Genomic DNA, 24,198 nt, shown 5'->3' with positions numbered 1-24,198 from the left:
TTTATGTAATAGCCTGTATTTTGATGGAAACACAGCTATTGCCTACATTTTTTTCACACACAGAACAAAGTCACGTACGAGAATGGCTTGTCCTTTTTTCATAAATAATTAGCTTAACCTTTGACATGTTTTCTCACGCTGTCTGTTTCACTGATGGTTGCTTCTTTTTAAATTTATACTCTCATATTTGATATAACTTTGCATGAGCAGATCAAATTCAGCCGGAGAAAGAAATGCTGATCTCTTTTTTTAAGATGTTGCCATAGCCACTCGTAATATCTGCGCTCCATTGATAATGTCTTTTTATAGTCACGGTGTTTGCGCTTAACTCTGAGTTGGTCTACTCAGAGTTTTCGGTTTCAGAATAGCGGATCTGAGTTAGATCAATCAACTTTGAGTTTTTAATCTCTTGGTAAATCAACTCAGAGTTCAAGTTTAAACTCCGAGTGGTTTGAACCTCCTTACTGAAACAGGCCCCAGGTCTCAGAGTTTGATGGAAAAAGTGAATTCAGACATGTTAATATTAATTTGCACATGCTTTTAAAATTTAAAAATGTGAAAATACTTAATGATAGGATGTAAGCGGGATAGAATGGTAAAATACATTCTATCCCGCTGGAGAATCCCAGCAAAAACGGGAGGATTGACATATATGAAGTGAACGAAGTGTTGTTGAACAACAGTTTTGCAAGGGAACAAAAATAATCTTTGGAAGGAAAAATATATATTCTACTCTGTAGTTTACTGCATTTTAAATGACAATAACATTAATTATATTCATTTTTGTCATGTGTGTAAGTGAAAATGTAACATGTCAACAAACAACATAATAGAAACTCTAATTGGTTTCAAACAAATAAAGGGTTAAAAAATGACAACTTTTCATTTTGATTTAATTTTTTCAGACATTTTCATTTTTGAGTGAACTGTCCCTTTAATAGTTGATTTTCTGCATAACCAAGCATCTACAAATCAGCCAGCATGTCTTCAATTGTTTAAACGCCAGAGGAAAAGCAGCGATTAGTATGCAAAGACAGTGCTCTTTCTGGATATCACCTCCAACACAGATGAATCTTTTGGCTGTGGCTCCATTGTAATGTATTGCCGTGTCCCTGAATAGGACAGCTTCCTCCCTGCTGAAGAAAGCACCACTGATCTTTATTGATTGGCAGGTTCAGATTGCAGACTCGCATGGAGACAAACGCACACATAGCCATTTTTGGACTATTAGGAAACATGCGGCATTAGAAAAGGCAGCATATGCTCACAGCTCTGAGGCGCTTCATTACGGAGCCGTCGACTGCTGCTCTCCGTTTAGCAGACACGTGTGCCTTGACCACTGTTTGCAGCAGGACAATAAAGCTCGCAAGCTTGTTCTTTCAGCAACTCATTAAGAGGGGATTTAAATAGGCATTATGAACATTATGGTCATGGATCTATTACTTAGCTTAAATATATTTATTCATTTATTTTCAATTTTTAATCTGGGGTCTCCACAGAGGAATGAACCGCCAACTTATCCAGCATATGTTTCACGCATCAGAATCCCTTTTAGCTGCAACCCATCACTGGGAAACACACACTCCTTTTTTTAAAAAAAAAAAGGTATATATATATATATATATATATATATATATACCAGCTTATTGTTTATTTAGCCAAAATGTCTTAGTAAGATATATATTTTATAGCTATACAGTATTTAATCATTGCAATAGAAGTTCGTTTTTTTAAGCAATATGGAGATGCAGTGTAGTTTTGCACACATATAATTTTTTGCATGAACTTTGCATATATATAAACAATTTAATATATATTTTAAAAATTATTAGTATATTAAATATTATTAAATTGCTAAATAAATGTATGAAGAAAAAAATAAAAAAGGTATTAATATAATAATAATTATTGTTATTAATATGAATAAAATATTTTTTGTGTTCTTTTATTATGCAGCTTTTGGTCAAGAGTATATTTTTTTGTGTGTAATAAAATAAATAAAATAAAATAAAATAAATAAATACAAAAAGCATACCAAATTTTACATCATCTAAATAAATAACAAAATAAATAGTTCAATAAATACAAAAATCATATAAAAACTATATATATATATATATATATATAGGGGAGAGCATTGCACAAAGTAACATTTGGTTTTGAGCAAATAATAAACAAAGTATTGGGGTTAGACAAACCATTTGTTTTTTTATCAACAAAACATAAGCCTCTCCAACAAATGAGCACTGAAAGTATAATTGCCGGACCTATGGTTTCTGTGCAGTGTTGCAAAAAGTGCCAGGAGTATAAATGTTACCATTTACCCCACCTGCAGGGCAAGTTTTAACACATGCTTAAAAAGGCAGATTACACACAATTAATTTAAATGCAGTTTACTTTAAATAGTAGCATATTTTCTCTGTACCATAGCTCAATTTATTTATTTTTTTCTTCTACATAGCACAGTATATTTATTTATTGGATAAACACATCTGGATTTAATTGGATTATTATCCATTATTGTACAATCTCTTTATTTGTAGTATTAGCAATAAAATATTTTTTGTCTATCAATAGAATCAAAATTTTTCATCATTTTATTTAAAAGGTTCTTTTTTTATTATGTTAGTTTAATTGGTGTTCAACAGTGTGTGGCTTAATTGTAACACCCTGGTACAACTAACCCCGCTGTGTCGTGTTTTCTTCAAAACTGGCTAGCAGTCACTGTGTTTTTTACAGCTTTCAAAATTGTTTCATCTTTTAGCCTAGAAGACGGTGATCACAACAATATAAGATTTCACGTTCATACTTTCACTGATTTTTTTTTTTAATAAAAAAATATTGATTATAATAAAAACACTTTTTTACTGCAAAAATGGTTTCTCCAGTGTTTCTCATCCAAATTTCGCAGAACTTTTTCCAATAATTGACAGGAAGACATCTGCCGACACTGTGGTGAAAACCGCGGAAGCATGCCATGGTTAACCCCGAGCAAATACCTTAAACCTCTGTGTTACATATAACCCTGCGTTACTTTGTGCTCCCTATTTGTTTCACTTTAAACCAAAACTAACACATACAGTTTGAATGTCTTATAAATGGCATATTGGTGTCTTAGAGCATCAAAATGAAGCTACAAACCCACTTTCCCCAAATGAGCTCCCCGAGACCCAGCATGTCATTGCACTGACTCAGTGTACAAAATCGATCCTCAATGCCCTGATTTCCAATCTCTCCCTGGAGAACATTGCACGAGGCGTCGCTAATGTCTGAATAGAGAACAGAGGAAATGATGGTAAAGTGGCATGACGCTGGTTTCCTCACAGCGGCCGCCACACATCTGTGCCCATTAATGTTCACTATATTCTCTCACTCTCTTCAGGACAGAAACGGATACATGGACGAAAACGAGCTTGACGCCCTCCTTAAAGACCTTTGTGAGAAAAACAACAAGGTACTTGACTTTATAAAAAAATACAGCTAATCAGAGATTTTAGAATTGGATTTTCTGGTATCTCTTGATGTATTTTGTCGATCAAGTGGACACAAATACCTTTCATAAAGTAGATACTTAACTAACAATACTAGTCGGAAATATGGTCTCCTGCTGTTGCTGTATGTGGGGTGCATATCAATGACATTTTATAGAGACTTTTTTTAAGACGAAGGGGAGCAAACAACTGTGATACCCAACAAATGTTAATATTTTGTTAATATTTACAAAGATTAGTTTGGGTTCAGGGCAAGTTGAGCTCTGAAAAATCTGTCGGTTAACACAGAAAACCACTTCACTGCCTCAGTGTTGAAGCAAACACAATTAACACATAGATGCACTTACTTTAAAACAAAGACTTCTGCAAGACACCGTGAAGTGTAGTTTTTCTTCTGTTGCAGGTGGTGTTTAGCAAAACAATTTAGAAGTATAGTTTTGTTTTGCATAGAACGTCGTTTGTTCTGTCACAACTGTGAGCCTTGATTAGCAGCAGCTGTTGACTGCAGGTGAGACTGGGGGAGGGGCATTCTCTTTTAGACAGCGTTTGATTGGATTAAAAATACAAAACTAGTTTTAAAGTTGAATTCAAACTGTAAAATATATTAGCAATGCCATGTACAGTAGATGAACTCAAAATTAATAACAGTAAATTTAATATATAGTATATTACTGTGAGAAGATTTTGGCCTCCACCAACTTTATTTTAGAAACGGTAGGTTTGCACCAGCTAATCGTAGGTTCTTTCTTAAACTGGAACGTAAAGTCCACACTTGGAGCTTAGTAACTACTAGATGGTTTGTAACTAAAATTGTTTTCATTTCAGTGGCACCACATGCTCTTAGGGCAAACCGTAGTTTGTAGATCTTAAGCTCTACGTAAAGTCATGCGTAGTCTCATCGAATGAAGTAATATCCAATAAAAGCATTTAAATCGGTACTGCTTTAAAATTCTGCATCTAATGCATCTATATATAATTGTCCTGAAAATGAAATTATAAATCATATTTTTATAGCATATTAAATTACAGTCAGTCACCAATAACAGACGACACACACATCTGCATCCTGAGCAACACAAAAATATTGAGTAGTGTATAAGTTGTAATTTAATTTCCCTTTAAGTCACAAGGCTACGTATCAACTCACGCAGTGCTGGTGCAACAGACCCCAAGATACTTTTACATTTATTTCATCAAAATGTATATACATTTAAAATTCATATCTATATAGTTTATGTTGTAGCCAATACTCCACATGATCTTTACAAAATCATTCTAATATGGTTTACAATGTGTTTTATTGTCAATGTTGAGAATAGCTACGCTGCTTAATATTGTTTTGGAAACAATGATACATTTATTCACAAATCTCTGATGAATAAAAAGATTGAAACAACATTCATTTGAATTAAAAAAAGACTTTGATGTCACTTTAGATCCATTATTATTATTAAAGCAATGAGTCAAATAATGAAAGTCAAAGTCATATTCACCTTTTAAACAACAGTAAACAGCTATTCAAAGCACTTCAAACACAGGCAGAAATATATTCATGATTTGTTTTTTAATTGTTTCAATTATATTATAAATATACATGACCCTGCACTCTCAGAAATAAAGGTAAAAACATCAATCACTGGAGTGGTACCATTTTAGAAGGTTCATTTTTATTCCTAACAGGCCCTTAAAGGTACATATTGATACCTAAACAGTACAAATGTGTACTTCATAGTACATTAAAGGTACAAAAGTGAAGCTTAAAAGTACAATAGTGTACCCTAAAAGAACTAATGATCATTCGTATGGTACAAAAGTGTACTTTTTGAAAAGGTACTGCCCCAGTGGCAGATTTAGTACCTTTATTTCGGAGTGTGTGGACCACAAAATAGTCATACGTGTACTTAGGTATATTATTTAATGTATTTAGATATATTATTTTTTAGATTGAGACTTTCCATTTATGGTTTATTAGAATTGGACAATATTTGGTCTAAAAACTGAAATTTGAAGGTAAAATATCAACTATAATCTAAATATTAAGAAAATTGCCTTTAAATTGTCCAAATAAAGTTTTTAGCAATGCATATGATTAACAAAAACAATTATCACTTTTAAAATTTACAAAAACTCTTTACAGAACGTGATCTATACTTAATATTCAATAGATTTTTGGCATAAAAGAAAAATTGATGATTATTGGCTATTTCCGAATATGTACCTGTGCAATATAAAATTAATTTTTTGATCCAGGTTTACATACTGTACATACACTGCAAAAAATTAAAAATAATTGGATTTACAATTTTTTTTTTAAGGTAACTGGTTTCAAACTATTTATATGGGCTGGATTTAAACAAACAAATTAAACTTAGTAATGTTCAACTTAATTAGTTTGTTTCCATTCAGCTCATATAAATTGTTACCTTAAAAAAAAAGGGTAAATCCAACAAATAAATTTTTTTTTGTGTGTATATAATAATACATCTACTGTATATGTTTTGATTTGGCTTTTACAAACATCACTACACGTCTGAACACAGCCTTTGAGACTAAATATGCTCTTCTCATCTCCGACAGGTTCTAGAAGCCAACAAAATCTCCACGTATAAGAGTGCCATCATGGCTCTGTCCGACGGAGGCAAGCTCTACAGAACAGAGTTAGCGCTGGTGTTGTGTGCAGAGGAGATGTGAACATCCATCCCCACCCCAAACCCGTCCCCTGCTCACCTGTGACGCGTAACGTAGCTAGAAACCTCTTGTGTTCTTTCATTTCCAACATCGATTTCACTTAGACAGGCGACCAACAGCACATACTTTTCCATTTGTTGTTTCTATACTGTTTCTAAGTGTACAGATTTTTTAAAGAGCACACGCGTACAATACTTAAAACATACACAAACATTTCCCTTGACGAAAGAGGAAACCCAACATGATAATGAATCATAATCCAAAATATACTATTCCAGCAATGATATGCATAGACAAAAGCAATAATGCCAACAAGAAATGCTGAAGAAAAAAAAACAAAAACATGGCCTGTTGGTGGAATCTGTGTAATACTCCAAATTTGACCTTTGCGATGCATGTTTGTAGCTGACGGCAGGCCTGCTAGTGGGGTATTTTTGACTGCAAGGACATGCCGAATATAATGCATCGCCCCAGTCCTGTCTCTATAATGTTAGATTTTTGCACTGTAAAGAATGACATGCTCCTCTATGCTGAACACCACAGACACTGTGTAAGAAGATATTAAACCTGCTGAATGACTGTGTGTGTGTTATGAATCCTTAAGCTTCTAGAGATCAGCTTTAAGTCTGTGTGAACTGGATATTGCTGCAGACTTTTATATCAATATGATGATGTATGATGTAAACAGGATACTGAACAGGGACGATGCTCTTCTCATCTTTCACTTGCAGCAAATTAACGGTTTGAGGTGCTAATGTTGGTGCGGCAAAGCATATTTTGCCCAATGCTAATTCTTTTTGATTTAGTGGCTGATATGAATTAACAAATCTCATTTGTATATTTTAGTACGATCCCTCAATGACGGCTGGGATTAGGTTTTGGACTTCTTTAAACATCAGATCAATTGGTACAAATTAGCTAATTTTCTGAGAATATGTAAAATACAGTTGAAGGCATAATTATTAACCCCTATTTGAAATTTTTTTTTTTTTTTAAATATTTCCCTAATGATGTTTAGCAGAGCAAGGTAATGTTCACTGTATGTCTGATAATATTTTTTTTTCTTCTGGAGAAAGTCTTTGTTTTATTTCAGCTAGAATAAAAGCAGTTTTTAATTTTTTAAACACCATTTTAAAGGTCAAAATTATTAGTCCTTTTAAACTATGTATTTTTCGATAGTCTACAGAACAAACCATTGTCATACAATAACTTGCTTAATTACCCTAACCTGCCTAGTTAACCTTATTAACCTAGTTAAGCATTTAAATGTCACTTTAAGCTGTATAAAAGAGTCATGAAAAATATCCAGTAAAATATTTTTTACCATCATCATGACAAAGATAAAATAAATCAGTTATAAGAAATGAGTTATTAAAACTATTATAATTAGAAATGTTGAAAAAATCTTCTTAAACTGAAATTGGGGAAAATAATAAACACAGGGGATAATAATTCAGGGGTGCTAATAATTCTGACTTCAACTGTAGTTACATTTCCTGATGAGTTTGGTCTGTTTGACCCAAGCCGACAAAGTGACATCATCATAGCAGATCTGACGTTACACAGTGGAAACAAATGGTCAGACTTTGATTAAGGTTTACTAAAATTTTCGATCAAATCTTTTTTTAGCAGATTAATTTGCATAAATGGATTGTTCACCTTAATACTAACAATGTGCCCTAAAAAAAACAAAAAAACAAACAAACAAACAAAAACAAAAAAAAACGTTAAAACGGTTGATTTCATGGAGACTTTAATATTAAACTTCTGGTGTAGGTCAGCCATATTTAGGGGAAAAACAACATTTTTAAAACATAAAAGTAACTTAATCTGAATGGTGCAAAACTTTAGTAAACACTACAATCATGGACTTGTTTTGAAAAAATCTATATGGTCATTGAAAAAATGGTTTGCGCAGGAATGCGAAATACAGACAATACTAAAATAAAGGGCAATTTTTGGTAGGTACAATATTCAAATCAGCCACAAAAATACAAAAAGGTTTGACTATCAAAAAGCAAATGAAGTATTATGATTGGCTCTTTAAATTAGAAGGCGGGACTTAAAGGTCCCATGAAATGCTTTGAAATGTGCATTTTTATTCAATGTTTGACGTAATCTCAACTGACACATGGAGATGGTGGGACATAGGCTGCATTCGAAACTGCATACTTCCATACTATATAGTATGCTAATATCAGTATGCGAGCTGAGTAGTATGTCTGAATTCATATAATGTGAAAATCAGTATGAGAGTCAAGTAGTATTTCCGAATTCATATAATTTGAAAAACAGTATGCGAGAAGTACCCGGATGACACACTACTTCCGGCTAGATTCTGAAGTGCGCATCCCATGTATGCTGCGCTATCCCACGATGTCCTGCGAGAGAATCCATGAGAGTGAGGCGACACGACTGACACTGGTAGGTCACATGACCATGCCAAAATGGTAGATGCAGTACGTCTGAATTCCATTCATACTACTCACATGCATACTGTATAGAGCTTGTCTAAACTTAATTGTCTAACAGCCGAGTAGTACGTTTAAATTCAAATGTAGTACCTACAGAGTAGTAGGCGTTTCAGGTGCAGCCATAGTCTATAACAAGCTTTGCATATTTATATCACTTTTATATCTTCTAAACGGAAATTTTGCCTCTGTTTTGGACTAGAGCACACTTTATTTTAATTTAAGGAGACCTTTATTGGGCATTGTGTCAAAAGTAGTGCGAGGTGGATTTTTCTATAATCTTTAATACTTTGATATGGAGTTATCTAGATACCATGCCATTACAGATTAGTTTCATTTTTTGACCTGGTGGCACCAATCTGCCTCTTTTTCATGGTTCTCATGTACGTTTCTTCAATTTTGGACTCAATTTGTGAGAGTGAATCGTGCAAATGTGACTCAAAGAAAAATGATGTTGTTACTTTCTTATGTGGAAAATTCTTTTGACACTATAATGACCCTAAAACCCCCAAATAAAATTAATGCCCTTGGCCTTTCACTACAAAACAGCTTAAAAGCAAAAAATTTAAATCTTCATGATTTCTCCAATGTAACCTAAATATGCAAATATTGATTTGTTCAAATGCTGCTCAGATGGAATGGCTGGTTTTGAAACAGTCCTTCAACAGAGCTGGTGTCACAGAGCCTCAGCGAAAGCACAAAACAACTCCCTCAGAGTTTCGCTCCCTATTTAAAGTTTACACTTTATCATGATCTTATCTTATAATTGAACAGCTGACCTTCCCAAAGTGGACACTGTGAAACATAAAACTTGTCCCATCGAGAGCGAAACAAATGCTCACAGGCTGAACCCCTACAGTGTGTTTCAATGGAACATTGATAAATTGTCTAAACAAAATCATCTAGGATAGCGACAGATTGAAACCAGCTACTAATTGAAAACTGACGGAAAAGAAAGTGAATCGATCATTATCACTAATTTTTCTATTTCTATCTCAAGAGTTTATGCTTGGAATTTTCTATTAGGCACCTTTGGACCGGAACAGCAAAGATGAATGGCATTCAAGAGAAATCCCTCCAGCGCAGTAGCCAGAAAATTGTTGATACCAGAATTTCAATGACAATTTATGAGCAATTTTAACACCCTGTCGATATACTAAGTGATTTAGGCTTGACCTGAAAATGCCACTATAAAGACTAACTGATATTTAGCACTGACGATTATGAGGACACATTAAGGACAAAATCCTTCAAGAGCAGATGGGCCAGATTTACTACTAGCCTTTGCCAGCGCAAACCCTCTTTTCTCATTAAACAAATACTCCCAGGATTTAATAAAGACACGCAGTAAAACAATCACAGAAGGGACACTGATTTTTGCAGCATATGCAATTATTAGTGTTTATCTTTTAGACAAAATTAAATATTTATATGAATCATGTACGATGCTTGAGTATTTAGATTATTAGTGGGATTTGTGCCACTTTTTTTAGAGGTCCCAAGCACGTCTTAACTCATTTTGTACATGTTTTTTTGCAGAGTATATACACCTTAACATCATCACGTCTGCTTGATTATGATCTAATTTGTCCTGGTTTATGCACTGCATTAGACACTATAAAAATGAGCAGCAGTTTATTGTTCTTTATTTTGTGCATTGTCAATGAATCATACACAAACTTTTACACTTCCATACTGTTAAAAAAGTTGACAACTTAAAATTGAAGTCGAGTTGACTCAAATTGCTGGACATTTACATTTACATTTAGTCATTTAGCAGACGCTTTTATCCAAAGCGACTTACAAATGAGGACAAGGAAGCAATTTACCCAACTAAGAGCAACAATGAATAAGTGCTATAGGCAAGTTTCAGGTCTGTAAAGTCTAAGAAGGGAAGTATTAGTAGTATTAGGTTTTTTTTTTTTGGGTACAGTCAGTGTGATATTCAGAGAGGCAATTGCAGATTAGGAAGTGTAGTGGAGACTAAATAGTTGAGTTTTTAGTCGTTTCTTGAAAATAGCGAGTGACTCTGCTGTTCTGATGCAGTTAGGGAGTTCATTCCACCAACTGGGCAGATTGAGCGTGAGCGAAAGTGATTTCTTCCCTCTTTGGGATGGAACCACGAGGCGACGTTCATTCACAGAACGCAAGTTTCTGGAGGGCACATAGATCTGCAGAAGTGAGAGCAGATAAGAAGGAGCAAGGCCAGAAGTCACTTTGTAGGCAAACATCAGAGCTTTGAATTTGATGCGAGCAGCAACTGGCAGCCAGTGCAAACGGACTAGCAGCGGAGTGACATGTGCTCGTTTAGGTTCATTGAAGACAACTCGTGCTGCTGCATTCTGGAGCAGTTGAAGAGGCTTGATAGAGTTAGCTGGAAGCCCAGCTAGTAGAGAGTTGCAGTAATCCAGTTTGGAGAGAACAAGAGCTTGAACAAGGAGTTGAGCTGCATGTTCAGATATGAAGGGTCGGATCTTTCTGATGTTATAGAGTGCGAATCTGCACGATCGAGCAGTTCTAGAAATGTGGTCAGAGAAGTTTAGTTGGTCATCAATCGTTACTCCAAGGCTTTTCACCATTTCGGATGCAGTAATGGTTGCCCCATCCATCTGGATTGAAAAGTTTTGGTGTAGAGTCGAGTTGGCAGAAACTACAAGCATTTCCGTTTTTGCGAGGTTCAGCTTAAATTTTAAATTTTACTGCTGGCTGCATGGACTAGTTAAAGTAAATGTTAATATGTACATGCGTTCCCCCTTTGTTGTAGTTTAAAAAAATGGTAGAATAATTGCCAGTAAAGTCAACAAAGTTACCCAAACTTTTGTCTGCTGCCTTATGCTATCTGTTTACCTTTTGGTTAAGCAACAATTGATTGGAACATAATAATTATTATTATTATTCATTCATTCATTTTCTTGTCGGCTTAGTCCCTTTATTAATCCAGGGTCGCCACAGCGGAGTGAACCGCCAACTTATCCAGCAAGTTTTTACACAGCGGATGCCCTTCCAGCCGCAACCCATCTCTGGGAAACATCCACACACACATTCACACACACAAACACACTTACACACTACGGACAATTTAGCCTACCCAATTCACGTGTACCACATGTCTTTGGACTGTGGGGGAAACCGGAGCACCCGGAGGAAACCCACACGAAGGCAGAGAGAACATGCAAACTCCACACAGAAACGCCAACTGAGCCGAGGTTCGAACCAGCGACCTTCTTGCTGTGAGGCGACAGCACTACCTACTGCGCCATTACCTCACCCTATTATTATTATAATGCCCATAATTAAATTGTAGTATTTTCACAGCAACTTTTGATTCTCTCGGGAAGAATGTCTGAGTGCATCAATACATCAGGTTTCCACTTTTTTTCTTTTGCTTGAATGTTAAAACGGCTCCCTTATGAACTGTCAGTCATTGATATGGCCCCCCTGCCAATTTAAGTTTGAGATCAATACTTTATTAAATCTAGCCATAAATATTAATTTATTTTGGTCGTGCATTACAACAAGGTTCCATTTTACTTGCTAACTTGAATTTAGAATATACAATACTTGTACAGCATTTATTAATCATGGCTCAACATTTACTACAATATTTACATCCAAAATTGTGCTTGGCAACATCAGTTAACACAAATTGAGTTAACAAGAACTAACAACAAATGGCTCTACTTTTGTTAACTAACATTATAAAACATAAATAAATACTTCAAATGTATTGTTAATTATTTATGTTAGTAAATACAGTGGAACCTTATTGTAAATTGTTACTTTTATTAAAATGTATTTTATTTATTAAATTAATCTTTTTTTATTTGTATTTTTAAAATTATGTATTTGAAATATTTTAGTGCAATAAATGTTCGTACTCTAAAATAAAAACTAAATGCTTTATTAATGTAGCTTTGATTACCATAAGAGGAAAAACCACTGATTTATGATAGAGAACTCTATATAGATCAGTGGGCAAACAAGGTGGCACTGTACACCAATATTTATTATTTTACAATTACATTATAAGGCTGCTGTAAATGTCTTGATAGAAAAACTGGCTAAACAGGGCCAGTATCGATCCATCAATACTGCAAACCACTATCCATAGCACAAGCATGCAATATGTAGGTTAAAAAATTCAAACTACATGTTGTATAACCACTGTTACAATGGATATTTAAGGCAGAAATGCATGACAGGCAAAAATTTGTATGTACCAGAACAACTGAAGTGTAAATTAGTATTACAGAATATTGAATACATCTGAGAGAGGTACTGTCATTAGTGCCGATTTAATGTGCTTTCAGTAGTTTACGATCCCTTTGTGTTTCTGATCATTGCTTCCATCATGTCCCATTGCTCCTTTGTGACCTAGAATAAAATCAAGGCAAACTTATAATAAACAAAAGAAAATCCTGTTGTAAATATCTGATGGACTGTGTTAAAATGCATCACCTGCTTTAGGTCATTAAACTCGCCAGCCATGGACACATATTCACCACCATCCATTCGAATGATCTATAAAAACAAGGAAGCCGTTAAAGCTGGGAATTCATCCTTCACTCCCCCCCCAAAAAAAGACATTATAAGCCCTGTCAGGACTCCTCAAGTTTATAAGTAGAGTCATTACAGTAACGACCACATTATTCTATATTGATCTCTTGAGCACTGTTTTTTTCCCTCTTAATTCTCCACCAAATTGGTGGAGGTGGGTGGAGGATGTGCCCTTGGCTCCGTTTGGTTTGGCTGTAAACAGAGAAGCCCTGTGGGGAAGATGCGAGGTGAGTCTCGCCCGGGGAGATGAAGCACTTTTTTCAGCCAAGGTCACCCAACTCACCGCGCCTGATACCCAGCTGGCGTAATCACTGCAGAGGTAGGCGGCAAGATTGGCGATCTCTCCAGGAGTGCCCAGACGACCCACGGCGACCCGGTCTAATATCTTCTTCTCAAACACACCAGCCGGATCCAGTCTGCTAAAAGCCCCCTGTAGAAAAATATTGGGAGTGTCAATGTAAAGCACTTTATACATGGATAACACAAAGTTTGGCATTTATTATTATGCTGTTGTGAGGCGACATGGTGGTTCAGTGGTTAGCACTGTCACTCACAGAAAGAAGGTCGCTGCTTTGAGCACGGGCTGAGTCAGTTGGTATTTCTTAGTTTGCATGTTTTCCCAGTGTTGGTGTATGGGTTTCCTCCAGGTGCTACGGTTTTCCCCATAAGTCCAAAGACATGCAGTATAGGTGAATTGGATGAAGTGTATGTGTTAATGAGTGTGTATGGGTGTTTCCCCATACTGGGTTGCAGCTGGAAGGGCATCCGCTGTGTAAAACATATGCTGGATAAGTTGGTGGTTCATTCCGCTGTGGCGACCCCTGATGAATAAAGGAACTAAGCCAAAATAAAATGAATAATTATTATGCGGTTTGTACGGTGGCTAAGAGAGCTTAAATTCAATGCTAGTTAAGGCCATGTCCACACTTAAAAAAATATACGTTTCATTTAAAAACGCATATTTTTCTCTCTGCTTTGGCCTTCGTTCCACACTGAGACATCGTTTTGTTCAGCGGCAGAAGCAGATGACAATTGCTGCAACGTTTCAAAGAGACAGAAAGTAAATAAATGCCAGGCGAATATGACACAGGTAAACATGTCTTATGTCTGTGCGCATGTACAGTACTCAAAGACAGCGTTTTCAGCTGTTTTATTGTGGATGACGAAAGAACTGAAAACAATAGTGGGAACATGGGGTGTGTTTAAATGAAAACGCCATTTTCAAATCGATCCAGATTGGTGTAGACGCAGCCTAAGAACATACATGCAAATAGAAAAACACTAACAAACTGAGAAAACATCCTCATCGGTTTAACAACACACACAAGCTAATACAGGAAAACACACTGCAAATAGTGCAGACCACAGTGCAAATTTGATTCAGCAGTGTTGGCAGAGATCTGAGTGGAGAGGGTATTTGTTTTGATTCATTTTAAATGTCCCTTGTTGTTTGTATGTTTGTATCAAAATTGCTAAATTAATGCTAAATTAAATGGAATTCTAATGCCATGTTATACCGCTAAACAGGAAACATTGGGCTTTGGCACATTTTAATTTTTGTCTGCACTATTTGCAGTTCCTTTCTGTATTTGCATGTGTAGGGAGTTCAAATAAATCAGTCAAAGTACAAAACCACACTCAACGAAATACAGTTTATTTATCAGAAAAAAAACAACTAAAAAAAATATATATATATAATATTGAGATTTCTTTATTTGTCAATATTGCACAACCCTGCAATTTTCATATCTGCAACCCTCACAGTGATAAAACCAGTAGCAAAAGCCAAGAGATGCATGACATTTTCTGAGAGAAAAAAAAAACTAAAGCAAAACATAAAACACAAAAACATGCAGCTTACCTTGGTTTTGATAGGTCCGGGTTGAATAACGTTGAATCTCATGCCATATCTGCTCCACTCTGCTGCCAGAGACCTGCGGGTACACATAATCAATCAAATCTTTTCCTTTGATTTATTTGAAATTTGTCCGAATGACATCTGGTCAGCCAATCAATCAGACATGGCCACCACTGAGTCTACTGCAATTACCTCCCAGAGACTGACCCTTTTCCTTTAGGTTTTCACCAAAGTAAACCAATAACAAACAAGGTGGCTCATGGGAAAACCCAATCTGGTGATCTTTTTTTTTTTTTTTGATCAACATAATCATTTCTTTAATCAAGACATGTACATTTGCAAACTCTTTCCTTTCTGCATTAAAGCATAAAATGAATATATACTTAAAGATTTAGCAAGTGAAATTATTAAAATTGGTACCAACAAAACACTTTCCATTTGACAACATCTATATTATGGTTTGTGACGTACAGACTGTACAGAATGTAATTTATACTTTCTGATTTGAGGTTTATTATGTGGCCACAACAAAATCATTTACACAACTACTGTACAGTCCTAAAGTCTAAATAGTAATAATAATAATATTAAGATGTAAATCAATTAATATTCATATTTATTTTATAAGAAACATTTAAGCAGTATTAACCCTTTCATACCAAATACTAAGAACGTTTAAAAAAAACAACTTTTTTTTTACTTAAAAATTGATGTTCTGAATAAGTCATTTGTATTTTATATATATTAAACGGATTTAAATCAGGAGCATCTTTGGTTCATCAACTATGATTATTTAACATCAATACAAATAACATCAATTTTAATCATAATAAGTAAACATAAAATACAGGTACAAATGCCAGGGTGCTTCTATACCACATTATTCTAATACAAGGTATTTAAGAGAAAGCTATTTAACATTTAACATGGGTATTTAAGGTATTCAGTGTTACTTAATGTAAGCCTTGTCACTAAACATTTCACCAGAGACATTATTAATGAGAGCTTGATCTGAATCATCAGTTAGATCATGTGCTGTCCAACTCTCACTATTGTATTTCCATCATATTTAACACTCCTTAAGAGGAGATCAAGTTCCCCATCTTACAATTAAAATGTAAATGAAACATAGCACACGGCACCTTCATTATGATAATATATGCACCCTTCAAGAATATATTTTAAGGTATTTGACAGTGTAACACATGAAACTGACTTAAAGGGATAGCTCACTAAATAAATTTAACTTCGGTCATCATTTACTCATCCTCCACTTCAGTTTCTTTCTTGTATTGAACACAAAGGAAGATATACTAAAGAATGTTTGTAGGAAGAAAAAAGCTGTCCTACTATGGGTGTCAATGGCTGTTTTTTCCAACATTCCTCAGAATATCTTCCTTTGTGTTTAATAAAAGAATGAAACTTTAAATAAGTAAATGATGACAGATTTTTATTTAGGAGAACTATACCTATTATAAAGGTTTAGGAGCACTTGAGTGTAATAAATTGAGGATTTTTTCATTTTTTTGTGGAAGGGGCGATCTCTTTAATGCCACTGTATACATACGTGCATAGTTTCTCCACTCCAGATTTCGCCGCAGCACTCGGCACAACAAATCCTGAGCCACTTTCAGCGTAGATTGTGGTGATGGACAGAAACGCAGCACCTTTACAAATTCAACATGATTATTAGTTGTTGTTGTTGTTTTTTGCACACATCAAACATACGAAGCTTGATTCATTTTCAATTAAGACATGGACATTTGCAAGCTTGTTCCTATCTGCATTAAAAGCATAAAATGAATTTATACTTTTAGATTAAGATGGTGAAAAAATTATAATGGCCATCAAAACAACACCTTTCATTTGACAACATCTATATTATTGTTTGTGATGTATTGGCACAAGTATTGTTTAATAGCCTTCACTTTAAAAGGTGCAGTATGTAATTTTCACCACTAGAGGCAGCGTATTCACAACAAACAAAGGTATGAGCTTGAGTGTGGAATCATGGGAGTTGTTGTCTTTATTACATCCTCTGAGGCACCAGCAGAAATCCTGTTCATGTAGGAGCTAAACTACAGAAAATGAATTTTCAAGGTCATGTGAAGCAAAGAAAGGCTGAAAGCTGTCAAAGCGAAACAAGATTGCTTCTTCTGGTTGTGTTTATGTAGGGGAAAAGCAAGGCTGTTTTATCAATTCCAAGCTTAATCTTTTCAAACATCTCTGAACTGCAGAAACACTTCAGCTCTTATTTTTCATCTGACATTGAACTGAATTTATGTGCATCAAATATTGAAACAAGTTCTGCTAAAACAAGAAGAACTGAAGTTTTTAAAAGCAAAAGTGCTTTTAACTACAGCACTCAACAGTCACGCACATATTAAGATGGTTTATATGGTATGTAAATACTGCTTTGGCTGGCTACTTGTCAAAAATGTGACATTCATTGAAACCAAAACTCAGTTCATTGCTGTGGTTGCATAAAGAATAAAATAAATCTGATCTTTGTTTTAAATCACCACTGAAGGGCAATATGGAGTGTGTCGTGAAGGGCAGGCTTGTTATCAGTAATAATATATTTGCACTTCGAGTTAATGGAGTATTTGAATAGTCTGTAATCACATTTGTTCAAGGAAGCAGAAAGAGGTCAAAATAATTAGGTATAAGGCTGCCTAGATGTATGAATCTGAGAAGCTAATTTAACACACACACACACACACACACACACACACACACACGTTTGCTTTCTTATCTTAGTGAGAACATTACATACATGATAACTTTCATAGTCTTTTTTTTTTTAGGTTAATAGTAAGGTCTGTTGCCCAAAACATACCCCTACTAACCCTGATAATGGATCCTAAGCATTTTAATGATGTAGGACTAGACATATGCCAATGTTAAATAAATCATGACAATGAACATGCACAATACTGATTTTGTGGACACTTCAAAATACCATTTCCTTGAATTAATAATAATTATTTAATTTTTTTTATATTTTAAGAATATTCACTCTGCATTTGCAGTGGTGTTCATAACAGTGCCAAAAGCTTGAGGACTTAATTGGTTTGCTTTATTTTCAAATGTTAAACTGGCCTATGACATGCTGAAATATTGACTATAAATGATGTGATATTTCCTAATGCCCAATAACACGTTAAAATCATAGTCATAATCCGATTACAAGTCATAATCGTTTTATTAAATGGAGTTTATGATGAATACATTTTTTTGTTAACATAGAAACTGTAATAAGTCTTTTTCTCACTGTTGATTTTGGTCCTAATTTAGTTTATTTGGTCGCAATATTAATTTGCTGTTAAAGTAACCTTTTCTGCAGCTTAACTCAATATTGTGATTGTTGTATACCATGATAAAAGCTTTGGCAATTAATCACAAGAAAACTCGATACTGCCATAAGCCTAGTGAGGACCAGTAAAATTTACCCATTAATGGGTCTTTTTTATTTTTTTTCTATACAAGAGAGGACAACTGAGGCTTCATAATTACTCACTTGGGTCGTATAACTGCAATGAAGATTACATAAAATCTGAGGATTTCTTAATTTACACAAAGATTAACTATGCAACTGATTATTGGGAACCATCAGATGCTGTTATTTTAATGAAAAGCAAAGATATAAAAAATGGCATGAATGTACATGAATGCACCTCCAACAAGGTTGTTCAGAAAAACACATTGACATTTTTTTCATGCCACCTTCCCAAAAGCACTGCTCATGGGATGTGCAACTTCATTATAGCACAAGCCTCGAGACAACACACAGGAGGAAAAAAACATGAATCATTTAGACAACTTAGTATGCACAAACATGCTCTCCAGTCTTTTACCATGTAAATGGGAACAATGTAATATACAGTGCAATGATAGTATTTAAAATAATTTAAAATACAGTCTTACAGTCACCAAATATGCATTTAATGAATCATAAAGTACAGCAAAAGCAAATACGTTTAAATAACTTCCTATTTTAATATAATTGTAAATGCAATTTCTATAATTCAAAGCTGAATTTTCACTTCATGCTTTTATTAATTTTTTGTTTTTATTAATATTTTTATTAATCATTTTAAAAGATTATTTAACTATTAAAAAGTTCAAAGGTGCAGAATTAACTTTTTAAAATGTATTTTTATAATAATTTTTTCTGAGTTTTTACCTTAATGGACAGGAAAGTGTGGAAAGCTGAGAGAGGAGAGAATCTGGAGCCGGTAATCGAACTCGGGTGTCCGGGAACACCTCAGTGTTATGTGTCAGTGATCTAACCACTAGGCCAGGGGTGTCCAAACTCGGTCAAGAAGGGCCGGTGACCTGCAGATTTTAGCTCCAACTTGCCTCAACACAACCACAAGGATGTTTCTAGAAAGCCTAGTAAGAGCTTGATTAGCTAGCCCAGGTGTGTCTGATTGGGGTTGGAACTAAACTTTGCAGGATACCGGCCCTCCAGGATCGAGTTTGGACATGCCTGCACTAGGCCATTAACACAGACTTACTGTAACTTTTTAATAAATTATATGCATCCTCACTGAATAGAATTAGTTTATTGATAATAATAAAAAACCTTTCCACAATCTTTTGAACAGAAGGAGAAAAAAAAGAAAAAAGAAATGCTTCAATCTCCATCAGCAGAATCCTAAATAATATTTTTCATATGTCCGTCAAAACAAAAACAGCCACCACTGAGAGTCTCTGCTTTAAATGTACACATGGAAGCTTTTTTAAAACATAAATTACTTTGAGTTGTCCTTTCATAAAAAGGGTTAAATTGTTTGTCTAAAAGATTTCTGATTATAATTTCTGATAATTTACTGGCTAAATACATTTATATAAATATAATTGTGCAAAAGTGGAAAGTTTTGCACCTGTTCAATGTTTTTTTTTTTTTTTTTTTAAGATACAAGATTAAAAAGAAATTCCACACATGTGATTGTTTCATTTAATGTAGAACATTCAATTAACCATTAAATAATGACTTTAAAATATGCAACAGATTATCAGTGACTTTGGCACCGGGTACAATTTTTTTTTTTTCTGTCTATACTCAATACTGGTTTGCATTTGCTGCCCTCTAGTGGTCTCTACAAATAATCAACCATTTTTACTCGTTGTGTGTCCACATTTAAGCTTTTTGTAGAAACGTTTGTCCAAAATGACAAACACTATTTAAGTCACACAATTTTATATTTGATAATCAAGCATAATGCTCTTAGTAACAAAATTAAGCCTTGTTGAATCAAGTACATTTCTATAAAAACACTGACCTTTCTCGGCTTTGATGAGGCGTTTCCCAATGTCTAAGGTGACGTAGGCATTGCCATTCAGCACTATTTCAGTGATGGTTTTCCAGGCATTAGGAGACAGTTTCTCTGAAGGAGAGATGAAGTTTCCAGCAGCGTTGTTTATCACCACCTGCCGGATGGCAAACAAAATCTTAAAGTAGGGCTGCACAATATAACGAGTTATGAATATAGATGACCAGAATCCACAGGCCAAAACACATAAGATTTTTATAGACTTTAACCATACACTGCAGAATTTAACCATAGAGTGAAAGTTTTTAATGTTTTTAAGGCCTATGTGAACATTTTAAGAGTTTAAAGCATTTTAAGAGAACATAAAGAGCAAAAAATAAGTTAAGAAATACATTTTATTGAATTATTTATATGATGAAGACTACGTTATGCTCTTTTATATTTGATTACTAAATTTTAGTCCTGGAATACTGTTATACTGGAATACTGTACTGACACTCCCCAGAAAACTACCATAAAACCATAATTACTGTTTATTCCACTTTAATATTTGCTTCATTGTGTTTATTTATGGCTATAGTTTCTTTATTACAGATATATAATAAATTACATATATTTATATTTCACTATTTTACCAATCATCCCAATTAATCTAAAGTAATGACCTTCCAAATAGAGCTATAGAGTGAAATAGTATTTATATCACAATATATATTGTAGGGGGAAAATATTGCAATACAAAATTTTGTATCTTTATAAATCTATAAATATATATCTATAAATAAATATTCATATTTAAAAAGAAATCTTTATATACCCATTTTAAAACATATAAAAAAATATTCCATGCATGTACTAGCAGGAGAATTTATTGAATGACTGCAGTTAAGATGGAGACCAAAACCTACGTCTGGCAGACCGACATCTTTGACGAGCTGGTCAACAGCAGCCTCCACTGATGCAGGGTCTCTAACATTACACCGGATGGCATGGACCTGAAACAGGGACACATTTATCAATCTGTTTCTACATTGAGATTAAGAAAATGTTTGTGACTTTCTAAGGCAGTGAAACCTTGTTTCCTGTCTGCTGTGATATTTCATCTGCAGTTTTCTGCAAAACATCAAGACTCCTGGAAGAGATGTGAGGAGAGGAGACAAAAAGGGGACAGTTCATGCACAAATTAGATCTTATAATCTTTCTTTATAAAAAAAAAAAAGTCTGCACTTGGTTATTTGTGTACACTTTAAGTTGCATCAAGTTCAGATGAGCTCACATTGTTTGTTTATAACAGAGATGGAGGATGTGTTATATTGCTTATTAACAATCAAAATACATCAATGTATGCATCAGAAATCTCACACTTCAGACTGTTTGTTGAGGCTGGGAATTAAAGGTAATAATTAGGGTGGCACAATACATTGATGTATTTATTCTTATTAGTCACATCGTAGGATGTGCAATGTTGAGTCTGGATTGTAGTTGATAAGCACCAAAGTTCAGATCTGTGGTTATTCCGCTAGCAGTAAACAGTTGAGGTAAGAGGTAAAAGTCCATGACAATAATTTTGTGCCAAAAACTGCCATTCACTTCCAGAACGCAGTGGGCACATAAGTCTGAAGTAGTGAATTTGGGTAAAATTTACCAATTTTTAATGCATTTGAAAAAGCCATTTAATTCTGCGATGGCATTACTACAGTCTTTAACATACTGAGGTAAATTTGGTTTTATATTCGCACTGAGTTGCTGCCATGTGATTGGCTAATTAGAAATTTGCCTTAATAACCAGCTGGACCTAATAAAGTGTGAATGTGAGAAAATAAAAGCAAATTAAGCTGCGGTCACACTTGTGTGTGCGGAATTCTGTCGTACGGCGCTGCGAAAAACAGCGGGATTAAAATTAGACATTAAAAAAGCAAGCGTTTGCTCAATGTTTTAAATTTCTGTCCAGAGAGGTCATGTTTTGATTCTCGATTGGTCTCATGCAGTCAAGTGATGCGATTTCGTAGGTCAGAGTTCACCAAGCTTGAACTTTGCACCGCAGCAACCTGCGAAACTTGGGTACTTATATAATTACATTGAATGTATTAACACTTTTGGTTTAAAAATGACTTTGAATGAATACAACAAATTTGTTCATTGTATTTCCCAAAAATTACTTCACCTTATTAAAACTGCAAAAATATATAACTATGTATCTGGCTCTCTTCCAGAGCTTACTATTAGGGGCCTTTCTATCATGGATAAAAAATGTAATAACAATTATATCTGGAATATCCTAACTGCAGATAAAAGAGTTCCTCCAATAGCAATGGTTAAATGGAAACAAGCATTCCCTTTATTCTTTTTTCCCCAAAAATCTGGTCAGATATTACAAAATACATAACTCCTAATAAAGTAAAAGAAACAAATTTTATAATATTACATAGATATTATCCATGCAATGATTTTATCAGTAAGTTTAAGGAAGGTTTTTCGACGTTGTGTTGTTTTTGTAAAATGGAACCGGAAACAATTCTTCATTTATTTTTCAGTTGCAGTTACACAAAGCGGTTTTCGTCCCAAGTTTCCTTACTACTTTTTGAAGTGTTTTATAATTTTATCAATATAATTGATAAAATGGTTTTCTTTATGGATTGCAACTCTGGGTTACTGGAAATGGACAAAATAAAAAAAAATATTGTTTTATTTGGAAAATACCACATCCACAAAACAAAATGTATACTGACTATACCAAATTGTAAACTATTCTTGATTGATCTAAAATAATAAGCTATTAAGACATCCCAACTGCTAAAAATACTTAATGTACATGATAAATTTTGTTGTTAATTCCCTTGTATACTGTTTAATGTATAATGCAAGTGTGACCACAGTCTTGAGCATCACATGCTCTTTCAAAACCCTTGTAATCTGCCGATTTGGGTCTCTTTCTTATTAATAACAACAATAGTGTTGGAAACAGTTATAATAACATTATGAGAGCGATAAGTAACCTGCTGGCTATCACACATTCTGCTCCAAGTGAAGATAAAGTAGTGGTCATGGCTTTTCCGAGACCAGTTCCTCCTCCAGTGATGAAGGCCACTTTGTTTTTGAAAGTTCCTGGGAGAAGCATAACACCGTCACACACAGGAAAGAATTTGGCGTGGGGGGGACCGCTCTGGTACAACGTGTTGGTCCCATTTCCGAACAGCTGTTAAAGAGTATACCACGGAATAAGTAAATTGTCAGGATTCAAACAGGAACGGAGACCAGCCTGAATAAGAATAAAAACTGGGTGAAAGGTCATACCCTCTTACCTACTATAACCCCTACTGACTTCACTCGCTTGCTGCGTACACAGAATTGACCTTATATTGCATATTTATTTTAAAATATGCTTGTTTGCAATGCATGCTAAAACATTATAAAAAGTTTTTTAAAAATAAATAAAATAAATAAAAAAAAACATTGACATTTCCTGCAGCAGAAGGAGAATTAACATTAGTTACACTGGTCTATCTAACAAGTTCGTGAAACGGTTTTTAATTTCGTGTTTGAGTTCATGTAAGTAAATTGCAAATGCAAACACAAAATCATCTTCAGTTTGAAAATAAATATAAATAAATAAAAATAATAAAATCTTACTCGTGTGCAACATTTGTTTGGAGTGAAAACTCTCTTCAGCATGGTTAATCCTTTGTGCAACGCCATAACATCCAAATGCAAAAAATAATCTTGTTAAAGAAAGAAAGAGCGTTCAACTGTCCAAACATGCAACTAAAGTTGTGAAGTCGGATTCAGCGACGCACTGAAATGACATAACTAAAGTGATATCTTCCGGTTTCCGGTTTGCTGGCTGATCTGAGATC

General features: G+C 34.4%; 3 protein-coding genes across 10 annotated transcripts in view; 1 reads left to right on the top strand and 2 right to left on the bottom strand.

The window, feature by feature from the left end:
• The window catches only part of kiaa0319 (KIAA0319), a 164,656-nt gene extending 160,695 nt beyond the window's left edge, over window positions 1–3,961 (bottom strand). For all 8 annotated transcript variants that reach the window (XR_015511808.1, XR_015511807.1, XR_015511811.1 and 5 more), the window contains exon 1: window positions 3,839–3,961. The gene's annotated coding sequence lies outside the window, so the exon portion shown is untranslated. The remainder of the gene's footprint in view (window positions 1–3,838) is intronic.
• calb1 (calbindin 1) overlaps window positions 1–6,758 on the top strand; it is a 32,711-nt gene extending 25,953 nt beyond the window's left edge. Inside the window, exons 10-11 of the mRNA XM_087287585.1 lie at window positions 3,383–3,454; window positions 6,069–6,758. Coding sequence (XP_087143711.1) covers window positions 3,383–3,454; window positions 6,069–6,182 — 186 coding nt within the window. The 3' untranslated portion in view covers window positions 6,183–6,758. The remainder of the gene's footprint in view (window positions 1–3,382; window positions 3,455–6,068) is intronic.
• Window positions 6,759–12,535: 5,777 nt separating this feature from the next.
• On the bottom strand, window positions 12,536–24,126 carry decr1 (2,4-dienoyl CoA reductase 1, mitochondrial). Its single transcript, NM_001002444.2, is given in 10 exon segments — window positions 12,536–13,024; window positions 13,109–13,171; window positions 13,491–13,637; window positions 15,069–15,141; window positions 16,633–16,732; window positions 20,354–20,501; window positions 21,253–21,339; window positions 21,419–21,476; window positions 23,341–23,540; window positions 23,975–24,126. Coding segments are annotated over 10 exon segments (1,002 nt in total). The 5' UTR covers window positions 24,041–24,126; the 3' UTR covers window positions 12,536–12,964.
• Between the last annotated feature and the right edge of the window lie 72 nt (window positions 24,127–24,198).

This window comes from Danio rerio, chromosome 16, assembly GCF_052040795.2.
Source record: "Danio rerio strain M-AB ecotype USA chromosome 16, GRCz13ab, whole genome shotgun sequence".
Classification (NCBI taxonomy): domain Eukaryota; kingdom Metazoa; phylum Chordata; class Actinopteri; order Cypriniformes; family Danionidae; genus Danio; species Danio rerio.
Note: the sequence above shows the minus strand (reverse complement) of the source record. Positions and strands in the feature narration are given on the sequence as shown.